Source organism: Bos mutus, chromosome 4 (assembly GCF_027580195.1).
Source record: "Bos mutus isolate GX-2022 chromosome 4, NWIPB_WYAK_1.1, whole genome shotgun sequence".
NCBI lineage: Eukaryota > Metazoa > Chordata > Mammalia > Artiodactyla > Bovidae > Bos > Bos mutus.
The window spans coordinates 18,002,208-18,022,795 of NC_091620.1; the positions used below are offsets into that span (position 1 = coordinate 18,002,208).

A 20,588-nucleotide genomic window follows, 5' to 3' on the forward strand; every position below is an offset into this window, starting at 1 on the left:
AAAAGATCAACAAAATTGACAAACCTTTACCTACATAGACTAAGAGGCACAAGCAACAGAGAAAAAAATAGACAAGTTGGGCTTTACGAAAACTGTAAAATTTTGTGCATCAAAGGACATATAACCCAGGGATTGTCTAGTGGTCCAGTGGTTAAGACTTTGTGCTCTCACTTTAGAGGGCCTGGGTTCAATCCCTGGTTGGGGAACTAAGATCCCACAAGCCATGTGGCATGGCCAGAAAAACAAACAAAAAAATACAACACATAAACCTAATACAAAGTCAGCACACACAATGGGAGAAAATATTAGCAAACCACATATCAGATAAGGGGTTAACACCAGACTATACAGAGACCTCCTAAAACTCAACAGCAATAAACCTGATTAAAAATGGATACAGGACTTGAATAGGCATTTCTTCAAAGAAGATGTACAAATGGCCAGTAAACACATGAAAAGATAATATCACTCATCATTAGGGAAACATAGATCAATGCTACAATGAGATACCACCTCATACCCATTAGGATGGCTACTATCAAAAAAATGGAAAACAAGTACTGATGAAGTTGTGAAGAAATTAGAATCTTTATGCCTTGTTGGTGGGAATATACAATGGTACTGTCACTCTGGGAAACAATATGGCAGTTCCTCAAAGAGCTAAAGAGAGAATTATCATGTGTGTATGTGTCAGTTGCTCAGTTGTGTCTGACTCTGTGACCCCATGGATTGTAGCCCACCAGGCTCCTCTGTCCAAGGGATTCGCCAGGCAAGAGTACTGGAGTGGGTTGCCATTTCCTTCTCCAAGAATTATCCTACGACCCAGCAATTCTACTTCTGGGTATATATCCAAAATAATTGAAAGCAGGGTTTAAACAGAATAGCAGCAATATTTTCAGAATATTCTGAAAACAGAATAGCAGCATTATTCACAATAGCTAAAGTGTGGAAGGAACCCAAATGTCCATGGATGGATGAATGGATGAGCAAATGTAACCTATACATACAATGGAATATTATTCAGCCTTGAAATGGAAGGAAATTCTGACACATGTCAAAACATCGATGAACCTTGAGGACATTATGCTAGGTGAAATAAGCCAGTCACAAAATGATAAAAACTATGATTCTGTTTACAGTAAATAATCTGAAAAAGTACTTAGAATGGTCAAATTCAGAGAGACAGGGACTTAACTGGTGGTCCAGTGGTTAAGAATCTACTGTCCAATTTAAGTGATGCTGGTGTGATGCCTGGTCAGGGATCTTAAGATTCCACCTGCCTTGGTGCAGCTAGGCCCATGGGTCAGTTTATGTCTTCAGTTTTTTCTAGGCCCGGGTTCCTGAGTAGTCCCACAACTCCAGGAAATGCAGGTCATATGTCATTCCCATTAGGCAGAGGAAAGAAGCCACCCTACTCTACCCTTCCCCATGGTAGTGTGGGGGACTCAACAGTACACCCAACAGCTCTTTCCAGAAACATCTCTAATATCCAACTCCCTGACATCTTCACATCCAGTGTTCTGACTCCCTCTTGGTGGTGGAGCTTTGGGTTACAGCCCAGTGTTTCAGCCATTCTTTCCAAGTAGGGCTCCAGTGGTCTAGCTTTGGAATGGGGAAAGAGTTGGCTCCTATTTTGAGGGGGCCTTTAAAACAGGCAGACAGAACCACACTTTAATATCCTGTTGCATATATTTATTGCTATTCCTGATTTATTGATTTTAGATATTATCTATTGATTCCTACTGTGGAGGATGAAGATATGGCCCTCTTACATCACCCCAGACCCCCACTTCTCTTCCTTCCATCCTCTCAGAACAGGTATATCATACTTTTTTGGTTAATTCAATGTGAATTATTTGCCTAATTATGTATTATTTACTTTTAATCAAAGTGACATATGATGATGTTTCCTCTGCTGTAAGATTCCCCCCCCCACCCCGCCGGAATTGAATTTTTTCTTATTTTTTATTTTTTTAGTTTTCTGTGCTATCACCACTTCTTCTCAAGTTCTCCCTGGAATTATACAACTCCTCAAAGAATTTCTTCCACATGATCGAACATCCTGTGACTTATCTCACTTTTTTTCTGGAGATGTCTATCACTGAGTCTTCCGTCCCTCTGCTCTGCCTAAGCTAGTTATTCTTTAGGCCTGCTGCATATCTGTGGCCTTGGACTTTCTTTTGTCTCTCTCCTATTTCCCAGATCTATTGTTTCTTTTAGGTTTACGTCTTCATTTTATTGGAGCACATCCTTCAGTAACTTTCTAAGAAAGGGTTCATGGGAGGAAATATTTTAGAGTCTGTATGTCTAAAAATGCCCTTATTCTGCTCTCACAATTGATAACTTAGTTTGGGTATAGAGTTCCAGGTTGGAGATGATTATCTTCAGAATTTTGAAAGCACTGCTTTTAGGTTTTACAGGTCCTGTTGAGAAGTCTAATTATATTTTTATTCCTAAATCTTTGAACACTGCCTGTTTTTCCATGCTTAAAGGTTTTAAGATCTGTCCCAGTGTTTTGAAGTACTTAGTGCTTAATGATATAAATGTTTTTTCATCATCTTTTGTTCTAGGTATCTGGTGCTTCCCTTCCATGTGGAAACATACTTTCCAGTTTGAGGAAACATTTTTGTATTATTTCTTCCTTCCTATTTTTTCTTTCTCCCAAGTCCTATTAGTTAGATATTAGACTTTCTAAATCGAGTCCCTGATTTTGTTTTACTTTTTACTTTTTTTCCTGTTTTCTGCTTCTGTGTTTTTTCTTCGACTTTCCTAGAGATTTCCTCCATTTTATTTTCTAACAATTCTATTTAATTTTTAAAAATTTCTTCTATCATATTTTTAATCTCAGAGTCTTCATTGCTCTTTTCATGGATAACTATTATGACTTTTCTTGGTGGGAATATTCTCCTTTTTAGGGGAGGGATTGAAATTTTGTTTTGCTTCTATCTCTAGTTCCTTCCATTCCTTTTCCTTCTTGTTTCATGTTCACAGTTTGTCTTGAATAAATATCTTTAGGTTCATTCATATTTAAGAATAAAGCCTTAAAAACTGACTGGAATCTCTGTGTGCATGGCTGGGACTCAAGGGGTAGGTTATGAAAGGTTGCTGCTAAGCCGTGAAAGACGCTGGATTCTTGGCCTCTGGAGGAGAGGATTTCAGTCCAGGGCCAGTGATGAGGCTTAATTGCTCAGAGCTTTTGTGTAATAAAGTTTTATTAAAGTATAAAAGAGATAGAGAAAGCTTCTGACATGGACATCAGAAGGGAGCAGAAAGAGTGCCCACCTGCTAGTCTTTTGCAAGCTGTTTTATGTCTGTTAGAAAGCTATTAATCAGATAAGAGAGACACTTCAAGGCTGAGGGAGTTTCACCAGGCCCCTCTTCCACAATATGCATTTTTGAGATAGGAAGGCCCCCAGCCATAAAACAATTGATATGAAATCAGCCCAAGGTTTGAGAAAAGAAAAAAAGTTAGTCTTAGGTGGAACCATTTTGAAGAAAGGCAAATTCCAAAGCCAATACATAGTTTCATTAACATAGCTTAAGAAAAATATTTCCATAAGAAAAATGCATTGGTTAGCTCAAGGTTTGAGAAAAGTTAAGTTCAGGTGGGACCAGGTGTCGTCATGGCAACACAGAATTTTAAGAAAGACCGCCTTTTAATTTTGTATAGAGAAGGAAAAAAATCTGACCCTTGTAGTTTGTTTCCTCCTGCCGCTTAAGGGAGAGATAAGAAATGTCTGACACTTGCAGCCTATTTCCTCCATTTGGAGACCCCTGGCCTTCCTGCCTGTTAACCTCTCAGTTACATTCACTGTAGGGTGACCATCTGTGAACCTGGATGTTTCACTGAAACACCTTCCAAAGGCTGGATCCGTAGGTATTTTGGTGAGGGGGGCTGGGGAGGGGCAGGTCTGTTTCTCTAAAGAAAACTTGTGGTCTCCTGCATGGCTGTATGCCAGGCTGGTGTTTCTGAGCCCTGGAATACAACTTCTGGTCTGTAGGCTGTCTTCATCTATTTGCATTGCAGTGGGTCTCCTTCATCTTTCACTCACCCCACCATCCCAGGGCCTAGAACCTTTCTGGTTAAGTTTTTCTGTGGACTAATCTCTCTTCTCCTCCCGAGGGAGGGTGGTGGTATTTTCCGGTTTCCTGGACTAGGTGAGAGGAACTGGACTTGAACAGGTCTCTTCTTGGCCACCACCTTTTGCTGTGCCTGGTGCCTCCAGGTCCTGGCTCTTGTGGGGACTCTGAGGTCAGCCTCACTTTTTTCTCCTTGTTATCCCCTCTGCTGGTGTTTGGTGTTCAGCTCTGTCAGTTCTTCTCTTTTATTTCCTTTCCTTCTAAAGATGCATTAACATTTCTAGTGCAGTGTCTCTCTTGGGCTTATGCTTCTTTTTACTGCTATTATTCATTTGCCCTCATTTAAGAGATGTTTTAAGATGGATATGTGTTCAGTCTACCACAGATTAATAATCTATTATATTTTCATTAGTAATAATATGTGGGTACACACACACACACATGAACATATAAATATATCCCAATGATCTGAAGATGAATAGTGAAAATAGTCTCCCTTTACCTTGTTTTTCAGTCCCTCAACAGAAATGCCCACAGTTACCAGTTGCTTGCATATGTCTTTCCAAAAAAGTTTATACACCCATTCACATTGATACATAAAAAGCATGTAAGTAGAGATGATGGATTTTATTTTAAATCAAGAGAGAAATTTTTTCACATACCCCTGAAGACTATTTATGTTTTCAGTAAAGGGCAGTACTTAACCCAAAGACATGAATCTCTTTGAGGCGGATTTCAGGGCCCACTGCTGGTGTAGACACAGCGTTAGGGGCCTTTCAAGTGCCCCGTGTAGTAGCCACCTGCACCAGGGCCAGCCATGGGTGTCTCTGAGAAGCACGTACAGGGGACAGTTGTTGGTGACCCTCTCCCACTTCTTGTGTGACTTTATCTTCCCTGTCTTCTTTACTTTTGGCCTCTGTATTTCTTCCTGTTTTCACCCTTTCCCCTCTAGATGTATGTAGCTGACTCATGGCTTCCATGTCTGGCCCATGGAGCTAAGGGATACCCCTAATCTGGCTGCCTTTTTTGGGTTTTAAGAATCAATTGGAACCCTAGACAGGTATGCTTTCATCGCACCCCTAGTTGAATAGATTTTATCAGGAAATACACCCGAGGCCTCCCCAGGTCTTTTGCGTGGGTTGCTTGACTTGATAGTCCAGGGCCGTGACGTCACTATGACTCTTTGTCCCTGAAACAGGGCCTGCTGCTGCCAAACCAGACCTGATCTCAAAACTGGAGCGGAGAGCTGCACCCTGGATCAGGGACCCACATGGGCCAAAGTTGGGGAAAGGCCGTCCTCCTCCAGGTGGGTCTTGATCTGCCAAGCACTTGAATTGTCTGTCCAGGGGCCAGGCAGCTACAGGACGTCACACAGTGTCAGTTCAGCCACACTCGTGTGGCTCTATTGTGCATGGGGCCCTGTGTTAGGCCCTGGGTGGAAAAACATGAATATGAAACTAACCCTGCCTTCAGAGCATAGAATAGTCTGAGAAACTGGGACTGTTTGGGAAAAGTAAGGAGCTTCGATGAGTGGAGGTGAAACCAGGATGGTGTGGTAGAGCTGATGGGGGAGATACGTGGTGGACACTGGTCACGAGGAGCCATGTGACCCACAGGCTGTGAGCCTCGCCTCCCTCTCCCTGCTCCTCTGTGTTTAGCGTCAACATTGCTGGTCTGTGGGAGTTAGCAGGTCTGCATATGTCCGTCAGTAACTTATTGGCCCCTAGCTATTGTGTCGGAGAAGGCAATGGAACCCCACTCCAGTACTCTTGCCTGGAAAATCCCGTGGACGGAGGAGCCTGGTAGGCTGCAGTCCATGGGGTCGCTAAGAGTCGGACACGACTGAGCGACTTCACTTTCACTTTTCACTTTCATGCATTGGAGAAGGAAATGGCAACCCACTCCAGTGTTCTTGCCTGGAGAATCCCAGGGATGGGGGAGCCTGGTGGGCTGCCGTCTATGTGGTCACACACAGTCAGACACGACTGAAGTGACTTAGCAGCAGCAGCTACTGTGTAAACCTCCATGCCCCCTTTGTTTCTCAGGCTAATAAGAAGACTTATGGATGTTTGCCCTCATTTCTTTATGGTGCCTCGAAAGAGGATTAAGACCATCCAACAGCATCTACGGCCAAGGTGGTTAATTAAGCTTATGAGCATCTGATGTCACGTGATCCCAGGGTAGCTATGTGGGTAGAGAAGGGGCGGCTGGCTGAAGCAACCATGAGGATTAGCACATAACCCGTGGGGAGCCAGACTGGCTTTCAGAGAAAATAATGGGAAAGGGTTTCAAGAGAAGCCACTCCTGGGAAGATCCCCTGGAGAAGGGGACAGCTACCCACTCCAGTATTCTGGCCTGGAGAATTCCATGGACTGTATAGTCCATGGGGTCGCAAAGAGTCCAACACGACTGAGCAACGTTTCACTTTTCACTTTCTGATTTCTAGAAAGGTGGAGCCCATCCATCTTCTCTGCTTTGCATAAGGGGTACTTACTGAATTGGGGTGTCTTAGCTGATAGGAGGCTGCAGAGTCCTGGGCAGCAAAACCAAGCACAGTCTGATTTGCCCCAAAGGGAAAAAGAAGACGGTGGCCGTTAGAGAGGCGCACATACAGGCTTCAGCTGTAGAGTCCTCGTGGCTTCCAGTTCCTTCTGTGGAGACGTGTACCTCCTACTGCAGGCCCCGCCTTTGTGAACTGGAGGCAGATGGACAGGCGAAAATCAAGAGGACTTACAGACCCCGCTCAATTCAGAGGTCGTGGTTTGGGCAGTTCCCATGGTTAGTGATGGACCCCAAAGAGACCAAGCTTTTCTGCTCAGCTTGCAAAGAAAGGCCTAGTCTCCATGACAGATCATCCCGGCTGGTCCGCGGCTACACGGGCCCTTTCAAAGTGGAGACTTTAAAGTACCATGAAGTCAGCAAAGCACACAAGCTCTGTGTCAACACCGTGGAACTCAGGGAGGACACCCCACTGGCCGCCTCAGTCCCCGAGATCTCCAGTGACCTGATGGCCAACATGGAGCACTTTTTCCACGCCGCCTACTCAATCGCGTACCACTCAAGGCCCCTGAACGACTTCGAGAAGATCCTGCAGCTCCTCCAGAGCACGGGGACCATGATTTTGGGCAAGTACCGAAACCGTACCGCCTGCACGCAGTTCATCAAGCACATCTCCGAGACTCTGAAGAAGGAGATCTTGGAGGACGTGCGCAACTCCCCGTGCCTGAGCGTGCTGCTGGACGGCGCCACGGACGCCTCCGACCAGTCCTGTGTGGGCATCTACCTGCGCTATTTGAAGGGGACGGAGATGAAGGAGTCTTACCTCACGCTGGCCCCCCTCCACAGCGAGACGGCCGACGGATACTTCGAGACCATCATCTCGGCTCTGGACGAGCTGGACATCCCCTTCCGGAAGCCGGGCTGGGTGGTGGGCCTGGGAACTGATGGCTCCGCCCCGCTGCGCTGCGGGGGCGGCCTGGTGGAGAAGCTCCAGGAGATCCTGCCCCAGCTGCTGCCAGTGCACTGCGTGGCCCACCGGCTCCCCCTGGCCGTGGTCGACGCCTGCGGGGGCATCGGCCTGGTCAAGAAGTGTGACCGGCACATCCGAACCGTCTTCAAGTTCTACCAGTCCTCCAACAAGAGGCTGAATGAGCTGCAGGAAGGCGCGGCTCCCCTGGAGCAGGAAATGGTCCGCCTGAAGGACCTGAATGCCGTCAGGTGGGTGGCCAGCGAGAGGCGCACGCTGAACGCGCTCACCCTGAGCTGGCCCGCCCTGGCCAGGCACCTCCAGAGCGTGGCGGACGCGGGTGGGCAGGTTGGGCACAGGGCCCAAGGCATGCTGAAGCTGATGAAGGGCTTCCATTTCCTCAAGTTCTGCCACTTCCTCTTGGACTTCCTGAGCCTCTACGGGCCTTTGTCCGAGGTATGCCAGAAGGAGATCGTGCTGATCACCGAGGTGAACGCCACGCTGGGGCGGGCCTACGTGGCACTGGAGACCCTCCGTCACCGGGCAGGCCCCAAAGAGGAAGAGTTCAATGCTGGCTTCAGGGACGGGCGGCTCCACGGCATCGTGCTGGAGAGGACTGAAACGTCAGAACAGTGGTTCCAGGCAGACAGGGAGAGAGTGGTCCTGACGGGGATCGAATACCTCCAGCGCAGGTTTGACGCTGACCGTCCCCCGCAGCTCAGGAACATGGAGGTGTTTGACACCAAGGCCTGGCCAAGTGGGATGGCCCTGGCCAGTTTCGGGAATGACGACATCCTGACCCTGGCCAGGTATTTTGAACTCTCACTCCCCCCAGGATACAGCGAGGAGGCTCTGCTGGAGGAGTGGCTGGGCCTGAAGGTCATGGCCCAGAACCTGCCCTTCTCCATGCTGTGCAAGCATGCACTGGCCCAGCACCGCCGCTTCCCCCTGCTCAGCCGGCTCCTGGCCCTGGTGGTCTGCGTGCCTGTCTCCACCTCCTGCTGTGAGCGCGGATTCAGTGCCATGAACCGGATCAGGACCGATGAGAGGACCAAGCTCTCCAATGAGGTGATCAACATGCTTATGATGACGGCCGTGAATGGTGTGGCGGTCACAGAGTATGACCCCCAGCCGGCCATCCAGCACTGGTACCTGACCTCCTCAGGCCGGCGGTTCAGCCACGTCTACACCTGTGCCCCGGTGCCGTCCCGCTCCCACGCAAGTAAGTATGCACAGCAGAGCTCCTAGACGCAGGGACGCCAAAGAGGAGAACCTCAGCTTCCCAGCCCCGCCCTGAGCTGACAGCCTGGTAGATTCCGCTCAAGTCAGCTGTTACCACAGGCTTGCTCTAAGGGGTCACGTGCTTAACTGTTTGCTAGACCGGTGGGTGCTCAGGATAGGTCACCTTTATAATTCAGCTAGACAGGCTGGGCGCCCACACTGCAGGCTGCAGGGCGCAGCGCTAAGAGCAGGAAGTTCCAGAGCCAGGCTGCCCAGGTTCAAGTTCTAGTCGTGCCGCTAACTAGCATGTGACCTCGGGCAACTTAATCTCTCTGTACTTTGGTTTTTCATCTGTAAAATGAATTAATGACTCTGGGAGATGGGAAGGGACAGGGAAGCCTAGACTGCTGCAGTCCATGGGGTTGGGAAGAGTTGTTTACAACTTGGTGACTGAACAACAACAACAAAGGTGCTTAGAACAGTGTCTGGCGAGTAATACCCATGGTGTCCGTTAAAGGTTCAGCTATGACCAGGACTAACTCGAGGACTGGATGAGTGAGGGCAGGGACACCACCTTGTCATGGGCTGTGGGGACCCTGTTTGCAGCAGGAAGAGGTCAGTGCAGGTCAGAGGGGTTGTGAGGACTGTGCTGCGTGGAGGAGAAGGTTAGAGGTTTCAGGCAGGGAGGGGTCCATGAAGAGAGCCTCTCAACTCGCTTGGAGGGCTGGGCCGGGACTAGGTTTGAGGGAAGTGATATTATCCTGGAGACCCAGTTACTGAAAGTCTTAAGCAAGAAATTTTCCTCTTTTCAAGTAGTCACTGAACAAAGAAAACCAGAGCTTCTCCAGGCTGTGCACGGGTCTCCGTCCTGTTGCTTCCACTCTCATTCTGTCTCGGGGTCTGTGGTCATCAGCAGTGGACTGGCCTCAGGGTTGACAGGCTCCACGGGTAGCAGGGTGGCCCTGGGCCTGCTGCTGGGCGGTGGGTGCAGGGAGGTGGGTGGCAGAAATGGGGAGAAGGAAAGACGGTGCTTCTGAGATAGGGTCCTTCACCCAGCATCTGTTGAACGAGTTGCTCTTTGAGCCTGGCCCCCAGAGGTGGAGGAGAAGGTGCCCTCATCCATGCCCTTCTGCAGGTTGTAATCACAGGGCAATGGGACTGTACCTCTGAAGCAAACAGAGAACCCAGCCAGATTTTATATAACAAAGCCTTCCTCCCCAGGCAGTTTCTCAGCCTTGGCACTGTGGACATTTGGGGCCAGATAGTTTTTTGTTGTGGGGGCCCGTCCTGTGCTCAGCCAACCCCGGCTTGCCCACTACACACCCACTGGTTACCAGCAGCACCTTCTGGGTTGTAGGAATCGGAAATGTCTCCCTCCAGACTCTGCCTAGGCTCCGCTGGGGGCAGAATCACCCCATGAGCTCTGCTGCCCTCGGGTGGAAGAGTCCGCAGAGTGGGACTCACTTGAGCCCCGGAGAGCAGTCCTTGTCCGCCTCCAGTCTGTTCTGCCGGGGGTTACTCTCCCAGCCTCCCTTGGGTGCAGCTGGATGTGGGGGGGATGGATGATCACCTGAACTGTTCTCTCCTGCTCACTGTGGCTTCTCTTTCCTCCCACACGAGGGGCAGGGCTCAGGAAGAAGACTGGTGCACTCTGCAGGGAGGAGCCCAACGCCTGGAAGCCGCCCGGCCCGTCCTGCAGGGAACCAGTGGAGGTCCTGACGGCCTGCGTCTTGGAGCCTCCTGAGAGGCTCCCATGTCCCCTCCTTGGCCAGGAGGCCCCAGGCTGTCCTGCTAAAGCACTCCTGTAGTAGGAGCAGGAATCTGAGGAGTTCATTCCTTGGAGCCCCATGCTGCCCTGGCCTTGTGATCGTGGTGACAGGCCCTTGGATTCGAGGCCACCCGAGTCTTCATTGGGTGGGACGCTAAGCACTGGGAGGTGGGCAGTGACAAGGCAGTTAAAGCCACACCTCGGGGAGGCCGGGGGTCAGGAGGTGCACGGCCTGTTTCCCAGGGCCCTTCTCCAGGCCCAGGGGGACCTCACAGCACTTAAATTTGCATAGAGATTCTATCTCAAGCTCACTTTCAAGATGCTTCAGTACGTAATCCCATCATGAAATCCTCAGCTTCTGGTGGCAAGAAGACTTTTCTGAAGTGGGAATGACAGCTGGGGGAAGGGCTTGAAGGAGCACTCCGGCCCCTGGGTAGTTGGGGAGCATCCAGGGGGCCACCCACAGCCTGAGGCATGAGGTGAGGGCAGGGGGTGAGCAGGACTGGGGCCGGCCTGGCTCCGGGCTGTGTCCCCCTGGCTCCATAGCAGAAGCAGGGAAGTCTCAACACACAGGAGACCTGCCTCAGAGGCTGTCTTTGCCTCGTCTTGGGGCCTGCCTCTAGGATGCAGCAAGCAGAATCCCTGCACTCTGAGCAACCAACAGCTCCTAGACGGGAGGAGTGTCTCCCTGGAGGGGCCTGGCGCTTCCCACCAGTCCAGCCTCTGTATCATGCCAAGCCCTGGATTTCTGCGAGCAGAGCGTAAGGATGAGTTTGCACTTGGGGGGCTTGGGATCCAGCCCCAGCTCTGCTTCAGGCAGTGGGTCAACCATGATGGCCCCCTTCCTGTCTCCTGTGCCTTCACGTCCCTCTACGTGAAACGGCAGTAGAGAAGCCAAGTGCCTGTTAGTGCCCGGCCTCCGCGGGACTGCTGGCTGACAGCTCCTCTGTGGGCAAAGACGGGCCTCAGGAGGCAGAGTGGACTTGGCTGTCATCAGCTCTTGTCCCTGTCCCTTGCTGCCCATGTCCTTATTGTGGGAGGAGGTGCCCTCAGCATAATGGTCTAGTCCATTCTTCCCAGAGGTGCTCTGGGGACCAGCCTGGGAATCAGTAGGGGTGTTGGTTTAAATGTTTCAACACAGACCCACCTGATCAGCTCCCCGGGACTGTTTCCCACAGGCCCCCCAGGAACTTTGCGGGCTCACTGAAGCCTGAGAAGACCACCCTGGCAGCACAGAGGGTGTCCCACACGATTCGGTTCCCCTTGCCTCTCCCCGTCTCCCTTTCCACCAGGAAGTAGGGCATGTTTCCTTCCAGGGCAGCTGCTCTGGGGAGGCCTAGGCTGCTTGACTGGCCAAGTACGACGTGGTGTCTGCCTCCTGCCTTCCTTCCCACAGGTGGGAAACCAGGGGAGCTTGGAGGGAAGGCTTCTGCCTTTCTCTGGCTTTAGACAGGCAAGATGTAGCACTCCATCCTGGCTTGCTGCTGGGCCCCAGGTGGGGTCCCTGCTCTGTGCTTCAGGCCCAAGCAATCTGACCCTTGAGCAGACCCTGGAAGGGTGCTGAGAGCCCCTGAGATGTTGGTACCGAGTGCCTCATGGGCAGAACCTATGGTTCCCAGTGTTCCTGACTCTGCCTTACTGCCATCACTTTCCTGTTTTCTTCAGCTTTGAGCCAAGAATTTTGTTCTCGCTTCCTGCCTTTTAACCTTTGGCAGTCTCCAGCGCTGTGTCCTGGGGGCTGAGCTGTACCGTGGGCCCTTGGAGCTCTGGCCTGGCCACTGTCCACACAGCCAAGATGGAGCCCAGGCCTCCCGACCCATTCACATGGGGCTCTACAGGGAGTTGAGGGATCCGCCCTTGGCCAGTTGCCAAGGGTATGAATTGGCGGGGTGGAAGAGAGAAGGGCCCTTTCAAGTGGGGGTTTTATAGCTCCCACCATTGGGATTCCCATTGAATGACATTCCCGCAGCATCCTCCCCATGGCAGCTGCCATTCTTTAAGACTCCTCAGAGCAAGAGACTAGTCCTGCCAGCACCACTGTGCGTTAGCGCCACTGCACAAACCCCATGTGAGGCGGAGGCCCACCAGAGCCGCCCCTGCCCCTCCACACCTGTGCTCTCAGGAAGCCTCCAGTGCCAGCTGTGAGAAACTTGGGCCCCTTGGGCAGGGGGACTACTGAAAATGCTGTTTATCGTGGGAAGTTACGCTGCCCAGTTCCTCAAGGAGCACAGCCATGCTCTGGCTCCCCTCTGTTAGCTCATGGAAAAGAGGACGCTGGCCATTTTGGGGAGGACCCCAGGGCCGAAGCATGGCGAGACCCCCCCAACCCCTACCCTTGCCCAGGCTGGCTCCTGCGTTTTGTTTCAAGAGTCTGGCAGCCTTCAGACCCCAGGGCCTGGAGACCCCACTGTTAGAGAGCCTGCCTACTTTTTCCTGGAGAAAACAAGCTGAAGGGCGCTGGGAATGGAAGGAGCGAGCGCTCTGTCTTTGGCGAGAGCCCTAGCCCTGCCTCCACTCTCGTTCCCCGCCTGTGGTCTCCATAGCGATGCCGAGAGGGCTGACAAGCTCAGTGACCAGCGGTATAACCGACAACGTGAGTTCAATAGCCATAGAGACCAGGCAGGAGCTGGGGGCCGGCCCTCGCCCTCGCCAGACGCGGAGGAGGTCAGCTCCTCCAGACCTTTTCCTTCCCTCAAACCCACGTTGAGTTCCTAGGGTGCTAAGGACCAGGTGATGATGGGCCTGTTCCCTCCATCCAGGGGTCCGTCTGCCGAGGTCCACTTCTCTGGTTTCAAAGATGTGCAAAACACGGTTTAAGAAAACCATGTTCGATTCTCAACCTTTGTGCTATCCGAATAAAGCATAGCTTTTCCCCATATGTGCCTCTATCCCGTAAATCCTATAGGAAACCGGCTGGGCGGATCAAAGTTCCCCTCCGTCCCGAGTGTCTAGCTGCCGCGCATGCGCGAGCGGGGCGGCAGAACGCGCTCTTTCGCGGCGGCAGGGTCCTGCTGCGCATGCTCGGAGTCCCCTGCCGGGCCGTGACAGGTACCCAGCGGAGCATCCGCAGCTCTGACCCGCATCCCGCGCCTGGCCATGACGGCGCACTCCTTCGCCCTCCCGGTCGTCATCTTCACCACGTTCTGGGGCCTCATCGGCATCGCTGGGCCCTGGTTCGTACCCAAAGGACCCAACCGCGGGTAAGGATCGCGCGCGGCCCAGCCTCCGTGGGGACCCCTCTGCGCCTGGGCCCACCCCTCCTCCGGCGCGAGGCGGCAGCGGGGCAGCGGGCACTGGTCCCGGCGCGCGGCGCCCCAGTCCTCCTCCCGGGTCCGCGCTGGGCCGCGTACAACCGGGAACAGGCGGGCTGTCGGGTCCAAAGGGCAGAGAAGGTCGTGCTGTCGAACGGAGGAGACAGCCAAGCCCACGCCGCCCCCTGCCCCCGCGCCTGGGAAGGTAAAGTCTGGTGAGCCACTGATGCAGCTTGTCCATTCCTGCCCAGCTGTGACCTTGAGCGTCCCTCACCCCTTCAAGCCTCACTTTCTTCTTGGGTCACTGGGGGTGATGATGACTCCTGCCTTTTAAGGCTGCTCTGAGGATTACACAAAATAATGTATATAAAACTGTTAGTTGTGCATGGCACATGCTGTATGGAATAATTTTTAGCCAGTGTCAATATTTCTTGGGGGCTCCCAGCAGGTTTCTATACCTGTTGCACCACTCACGGGTTTTTGCTTCATAGTCTCTTCAGCAGTGATGGGCCCTCACCCTTTGATGACAAGTTCCTCAAGGTGAAAGACTGCCTTTTCACCACTGTAGACCCCAGTGCCCAGCTCGGGACTGGCCCATGGTGCTTGGTAATGTTGAGAGAATGGATCAGATGCTGATGTGTCTGGCACCAACCTCAAGCAGAGGTCATAGGGCCTGGTTTGGGTTAGGGTTAGCCTCAGCCTGAGGCTGCATATGGATGTTGCCTCTGTTTTTCAAGATTCTCGGGGCTGAGGTCCCATGGCCTCACCTTGTAAACCGTTTTAGTGCATCAACTCTCCTACACACTGGTGAGTTTTTTCTTCTAACTGAAGTCTCTCCTGCTGCATTTAAAGCCTCTGTTTCCAGTCTTGGAGTGGGACTCAAGGCAACAAGTCCCTATTCTCAGCGTAACTGCTTACTCTGCCTCAGAGATGACCCTCGGTCTCCTTGCTTCTTGGTCTGTCTTCTGTCTTCCTTCCCTTTGCCCAGTGAATTTTGGATCCCGGAGACCACTCCACGGTGGGTGGCTGCAAATGCAGCTGTGTGCAGTGTCGTTCTCCAACATGACTCCTCTACGATGGAGAAACAGTGGGTGATGGAGAAGGGAGATAGGTGAAGGGAAAGATTGATAATGTAAGTTGGATGTGGTCGAGGTTGGCTTCCCCAAGAGGTGACACTTAGAGTTTTTTTTTTCCATCTAGCAATTCTTACCCAAGTAGATCTCAGCCTCCTTGTGTTCAGGTGGCATCAAGAAGGCCAGAGGGAAAGGGGTTGGCACCAGGAGCTCTTTCTCTGGCCTTGGCCTTGGCCAGGCCAGATGGAAGGTGCTGCTTCCATCCATCCTGACCTGACATCCTCTTCCATTGCAGAGTGATCATCACTATGCTGGTGGCCACTGCTGTCTGCTGTTACCTCTTGTAAGTACTGCTCTCCCAGCTCCTAGTCCGCGGGGGCCCTTGTCCTCCCTTCTTTCCTCCTCTCCCAGCCCTGCTCTCGCCTCTGTCCTGGTACCGACACATTCAGCTCTTGAAAGGCTGAGTCTGTAAACCACAGAAGAAGAGGGGTTTGGAGTAGCAAAGAGAGTGACGGGCTGGGAGTTATGAACTCTGGGTTCTGGTTCTGAGTGTATCATCTGGACAAGCTCTGCCATGTCCGTGGGCTGCAGTTGTCTAATCTGTGACACGAGTGAGTGGGGCCCGCTCGGTGCCTGTTGTCCCCGATGGGCATCAGAATCCCCCGGAGAGATTGTAAAACATAGGTTTCAGGGTTCCACCTTGGACTCACTACATCATAGTTCTCACAGTCTGCACATGGGAATCTGTATTTTTATTTAAAATTTATTTATTTGTCTGCATCAGGTCTTAGTTGCAGCACACAGGGTCTTTTGTTGTGGCATGAGGGGATTAGTTGCCCCACATGTGGGATCTTAGTTCCCCAACCAGGGATTGAACTCACATCCCTAGCACTGGAAGGCAGATTCTTAACCAGTGGACCACCGGGGAAGTCCCTCCAGGAATCTGTACTTTTAATGCATGCCCCTGAGTGCTTGTGATGCTGACTATTTAGAACCACTGGGTGAACAGTGGTCTTCAAACTTGGGAAAGTCAGTACATATAGAATACTGTCCTATATTCCAAGTCCTGGGATACAGAACACATACCAAGAGATGGGAGTGCCTGGACCATGTGAGGGGGTCAATTTCCACATCAGTAGGGTCTAGGTGTTCTCTTTCTGTAAGTGCCTTTCATGGTAGCCCCTCCCCTTTTACAAAAGAGACACTCCACCATTGCTCCCCAGTTCTATGTCAGCCTGCTCCATGTTTAAATCTCCCTGGCTGCCAAACTGACGAATAAGTCCAAGCTCTGGTTTTGAGGGAGGCCTCTCTCATGAGCAGTTGGTGGTGGCGGTTTACTCGCTCAGTGGTGTCGGACTCTTGCGACCCCATGGACTTAGCCCACCAGGGTCCTCTGTCCATGGGATTCTCCAGGTAGTTAAGCCATCTTAAGTCAGAATGGCTTCCCTCTGTGCCCCTGGGGGCCGTCTTACCTCTTCTCTAACACCCTGAGTCCAGCCCCAACACAGGGATCTTATAAATCTACAAAACAAGTCACCAAACCTAAACCCAAACCCACGTGCCCTGACTGAGCCCCGGAGCTGGCTGCAGTGCAGATGTCTCCAAGGGACCCTTCCCTCTCTGGAAGCCAGACCATCCATGCGCTGGGTGGGTCATGTGACCACTGGCGTGACGCACAGTGGAGTTCCCGGTGCCCTGGGCTCACCCGCGCTGTGCTGTCCCTGGCAGCTGGCTCATTGCCATCTTGGCTCAGCTGAATCCCCTGTTCGGGCCCCAGCTGAAGAATGAGACCATCTGGTACGTTCGCTTCCTGTGGGAGTAACCGTCGCCTCAGCGGCCCCAGGTACTGCTGGGCAGGCGGGTGGGCGGGCAGGCAGGGGTGGGGAGGACGAGTCAGGCAGGGTTGCAGGACTTTGCGTGTGGACAAAGGCTGTCATTTATTAAGAAGAACAAGCCCCTGAGCATCTGCTCCGCGCCCCGCACCCCGCCAACCCCACGCTGTGCTGGGCAGCACAGACAGAAGATCAGGGTCCTGGGGGGAGCACATGGGCCCAGCCTCACTCGTGGGTTTGCAGACCCCCGAGGAGGCAGCAGAATCTGTTGGGAGGGCGGGCTCAGGGGTCGTGGTGAGCCCCGCTCCCCAAGGCGGGGCTGGGGGACGGGGTCTCCACCGCGAGGCCGTGACGCTGTCACGTGATGTGCTTTCAGGTGCCCCCGCTGTCCGGATGACCGTGGCTCCACTGTCCCTGATGACTCTTTTGTCACCGTCCCCCGTCTCCATCCCCCTAGCTGTGTCTGGTCCCTCTGGGCCCCCTCCCCTAAGGCCTGCCGGGTTCTGGAAAGTCCCGCCTTCCCCAGCTCAGGAAGGCCGGGCTCAGAGCCAGCCAGAGCAGCCGATGTCCAGCCCTCAAGTTCCCTCTGCCCGCTCCTCCCTGAGTAGGTCCTGGCCGGGAGCTGACTAGGGTGGGGGCTGCCTTGTACTACAAGGGGGAGCCCAAGGCCGGCCGGGCGTCCTGGGGAGGAGGGCTTGGAGCCAAGATGCTCCGAGGCTGGAGAGGAAGCCCTGGGGAGGAGGCCGGGTCCTGCACCGCCGGGTTCTGTGATCCTGGACCATCTGCCCGCGTGAGTTCCTCACCTGTGAGATGGCCGTGGCAAAGGCCCCTCTTGGGAGTTCTCCTTTGATTTTTTGACATGCTTTGATGTGAAATTTCTGGAAATGTTGACATAACGGACAAACATTAACACACAAAAAGCACCACAGTACTTTGGATCAAGATTGAAAAGCTGTATGTTCAGCATCCTTTATCCTCTGAGTCACTCAAAGGGGCTTGCTCAGGAAGTGGCATCTTCTCTGCATGTCCTTTCCCCGCTTCCTCCCCGACCTGGGCCTCCCTGTCTGGGGATCAGGCTCCCTCCCTTTCCCAGGGCTCAGCCTGAAGCAGCTACCCCCGCACCCCAGGCCTAGACTCCCTGTGAGAGGAGGATTTCTGAGCCCCTCGAGGTCGCCTGGATGGAGGGAGGGTGAAGACAGACAGTTGTGAGTGAGGTGTGGGCGGTGCCGTGGGCCCTGAGGACTGTCCCCAGTGTGGGCTGGGGAACCCTTGGCCTGGTGAGGACCGGAGGCAGAGCTTGCGGGCATCGGACCAGAGGGAGCCTGAGGCCCCAGCCCATGTGCTCACTTCCCCCAGCAGAGTTGGGGCAGACACCTGACAGTCCCAGAGCTGACTCGCTGTGCTGCCTCCCCGGGGTGGGGGAAACCAGTCTCTTGTATTTATTGACTATTTATTTGATTGGCATTTTGTTCAGCGGGCATCTGTTTTGGCGCGGTGGCAGAACATGGTACATCTCCCCTGGATTTCTTGGCTCTGGGCTTGGCCTGTTGCTCAGATGGGGGCCTCCCTTTGACATTCCTCCACCCCCTTTCCAGCTCTCTTGCTGTGCTGAGCTCTGTGGCCCCCTTGGAGTGGGGTGCTGAGTCTTGCGGCCATGTCTAGTGACTAATGAATGAAAGGTGGGGAAACTCCTGTCTAGGGGCAAACTCCTGGCTGAGGCCAAGTTTGCTGCCTGCCGCACCCCTGCCCACCCAATTCCCGGTTCCTCGGTGGGTGGATTTGAGGGGCAGGAAAGGGGCCTGGCAGCTGCTTGGAGCTGCAACCCTGGAATATGGACATCAAGGACTACGTTTTCCTGAGACCTGAGAGTGAGTACAGCTTCCCGGATTCTGCCCAGAACCAGGCCTGGCAGGAGGAGGAAAATGGAGGACTCGTTCAAGTGGAACCTTTGCCCACCTCCCAGCTGTGATTACAGAGAGTGCACGGCCTCTGGGGCTCTGCAATAAAGCCTGTCCCCAACTTGCGGAGCATGGCCTGCTCTTTCCTAAGTGTTCCTAAATATCCGTGGTTCCCTGCACAGGGGAGGGTGATGGAATGAGCAGAGAGGGGAGCTCCTGGGAGGAGCAGCTGGGAAGCTAGGGATGGGGTGCGTGGAGAAGGGACTGGGAGAAGCGAGGAGCCTGGATTCATCCAAAGCAAATGTGGAGCCATGAAAGGGATGGGGGGCGTGGGATGTGACCCCACTAGGCTTCTAGGATGATCTCTGCTCTGGGCGTAATGGGCCCCAGATGAGAGTGGTGGGGAGGATGGGGCCCCATGAATGGGTGAAGGGCTAGTTAGGAGCTCAAGGGGCCCAGCGAGGGCTGTGGGAGGAGGGATGAGGCAGGATGCACCCTGCAGGGAGCCGTGGACGAAGGGGTGCCCAGGACCTGGTGGCTGGAACCTTTCAGCAACAGACCACAGAGGAGAAGTGATGACCTGGGGCATCCTGTATGTCCTGGTGAGCCCAGTCTCCCCATGGAGATGCCCAGCAAATGGTTGGATGCTTGGGTTTGGAGATCAGGATGAAGCTGTGGCCTGAAGACCTGAGATGTGTGTGTGTCTGTCCCTGAGTTCTCGCTGAACTGGGCAGTGGCCTCTGTCCCGGGGAGCCCCCACCCCTGACTCTCCCAGGGCAGGCAGACCCCTCCCAGCAGGCTGCCTCCCCTCCCCTCCCTTCCTTCCTGCCTTTGCAGCCATTCAAGGAGAGCGAGCTTGGGACACCCTCCCGGGGTCTGTGCCCACTTTGTGTGGATGCTGCTGCTCTCAAAGCTCGCACCCCACCTCAGTGCAGGGACGAGGGGGGACCACAGGGCAAGCAGGTTTTGTCAGAAATAAACACAATCAGACATTAGTTAAAGCCGTGAAAGCACGTTTTATTCTGTAACAACTGACAGGGAAATGAGAACACTGCGGGGTCTGGGCATTTTGGCAGGAAGGTGAAGGCAGAGGGGAGGTGTGGACAGGGCCCAAGCAGAGCCAGGAGTGAAAAGTCACGAAGGGTTGGTAGGCACAAGTGCGGCTAGGCCACTGAGACCAGGACATGGGCCCGGGCCTTCCTGAGTTCATCTCAGGAGGGTTCTTAAGAGCCACCCCTGGGCTGCAGGAGATACATCTCTCTCCCAGAGGGACCGAGGAGGATCCACAACCGTGAATGCGCTAAGAAAGGGTGGAGGGGTGGGGATCAGAGGCCCGGGGTTGGGCACTGGCTAGAACAGACAGTATATTCTAACAGTACATCCTTCTGACGGCCCAGAGCTTGGTCAGACAGGAACCCGACGTGGCCGGGTTGTCCCAGGGATGCGGCTTAGGCAGCCAGAAGCCAAGCCAGGTTGGTCGAGTCTCCTAGTGCCGGGTGTGGATGGGCTTGTTGTTTGTTTCAAGCAGGAAGTACTCTCCTACCCACCTTCCCTTGCCAAGTGGGATGGGAATCAGTAAATGACTTCCTCTGACACAGACACTCACTACATGAAGCAAACGATCCCTGAAGATGGGCAGTGGGCAAGGGTGGGACGCCCCCGCCCGCCCCTAGTGTCATAGTGGGAAGCTTAGCTCAGCTGCACGCACAGAGGCTGGCCAGCAGAGGGCGGTGCTGCCCAAAGAATGGAGACCTCAGACCAGATTATGCTGTCATTGGGGGTGCAACTGCTTTGCACTGATGTTGGAAGGTGCGGCAGTTGTAGGGAATGGGGAAGATTTTCCAGATGGTACTGGAGCATGGATGAAATGTCACTGAACGATATGTAACTGCAACATCCAGGTATTTCTGGGGAAATCCAAAGGGCAGAGAACTAAGGGACCTTGACAACTGGATGCTCCTGTAAGGCCCGGCTTCCTAATGATCTTCGGTGACTTATC

General features: G+C 53.1%; 3 protein-coding genes across 6 annotated transcripts in view; all 3 read left to right on the forward strand.

Moving 5' to 3' along the window:
• Positions 1–13,420, forward strand: part of ZNF862 (zinc finger protein 862) — a 33,129-nt gene extending 19,709 nt beyond the window's left edge. For 3 of the 4 annotated variants that reach the window (XM_070369113.1, XM_070369114.1, XM_070369111.1), the window contains 3 exons: positions 5,279–5,386; positions 6,654–8,768; positions 10,388–13,419. In XM_070369113.1, the coding sequence (XP_070225214.1) occupies positions 5,279–5,386; positions 6,654–8,768; positions 10,388–10,575 (2,411 nt within the window). In that variant the 3' untranslated portion in view covers positions 10,576–13,419. Of the gene's footprint in view, positions 1–5,278; positions 5,387–6,653; positions 8,769–10,387 lie in introns of all 4 variants that reach the window. The other variant, XM_070369112.1, reaches the window with a different exon arrangement.
• Positions 13,421–13,520: 100 nt separating this feature from the next.
• Positions 13,521–18,764, forward strand: ATP6V0E2 (ATPase H+ transporting V0 subunit e2). Its single transcript, XM_014481228.2, has 4 exons — positions 13,521–13,735; positions 15,155–15,202; positions 16,588–16,702; positions 17,068–18,764. The coding sequence occupies exons 1-3, from the start codon at positions 13,632–13,634 to the stop codon at positions 16,679–16,681; spliced, it is 246 nt and encodes an 81-aa protein (XP_014336714.1). The 5' UTR covers positions 13,521–13,631; the 3' UTR covers positions 16,682–16,702; positions 17,068–18,764.
• LRRC61 (leucine rich repeat containing 61) overlaps positions 13,677–20,588 on the forward strand; it is a 35,095-nt gene continuing 28,183 nt past the window's right edge. The window contains exons 1-2 of the mRNA XM_070369121.1: positions 13,677–13,735; positions 15,155–15,202. The gene's annotated coding sequence lies outside the window, so the exon portion shown is untranslated. The remainder of the gene's footprint in view (positions 13,736–15,154; positions 15,203–20,588) is intronic.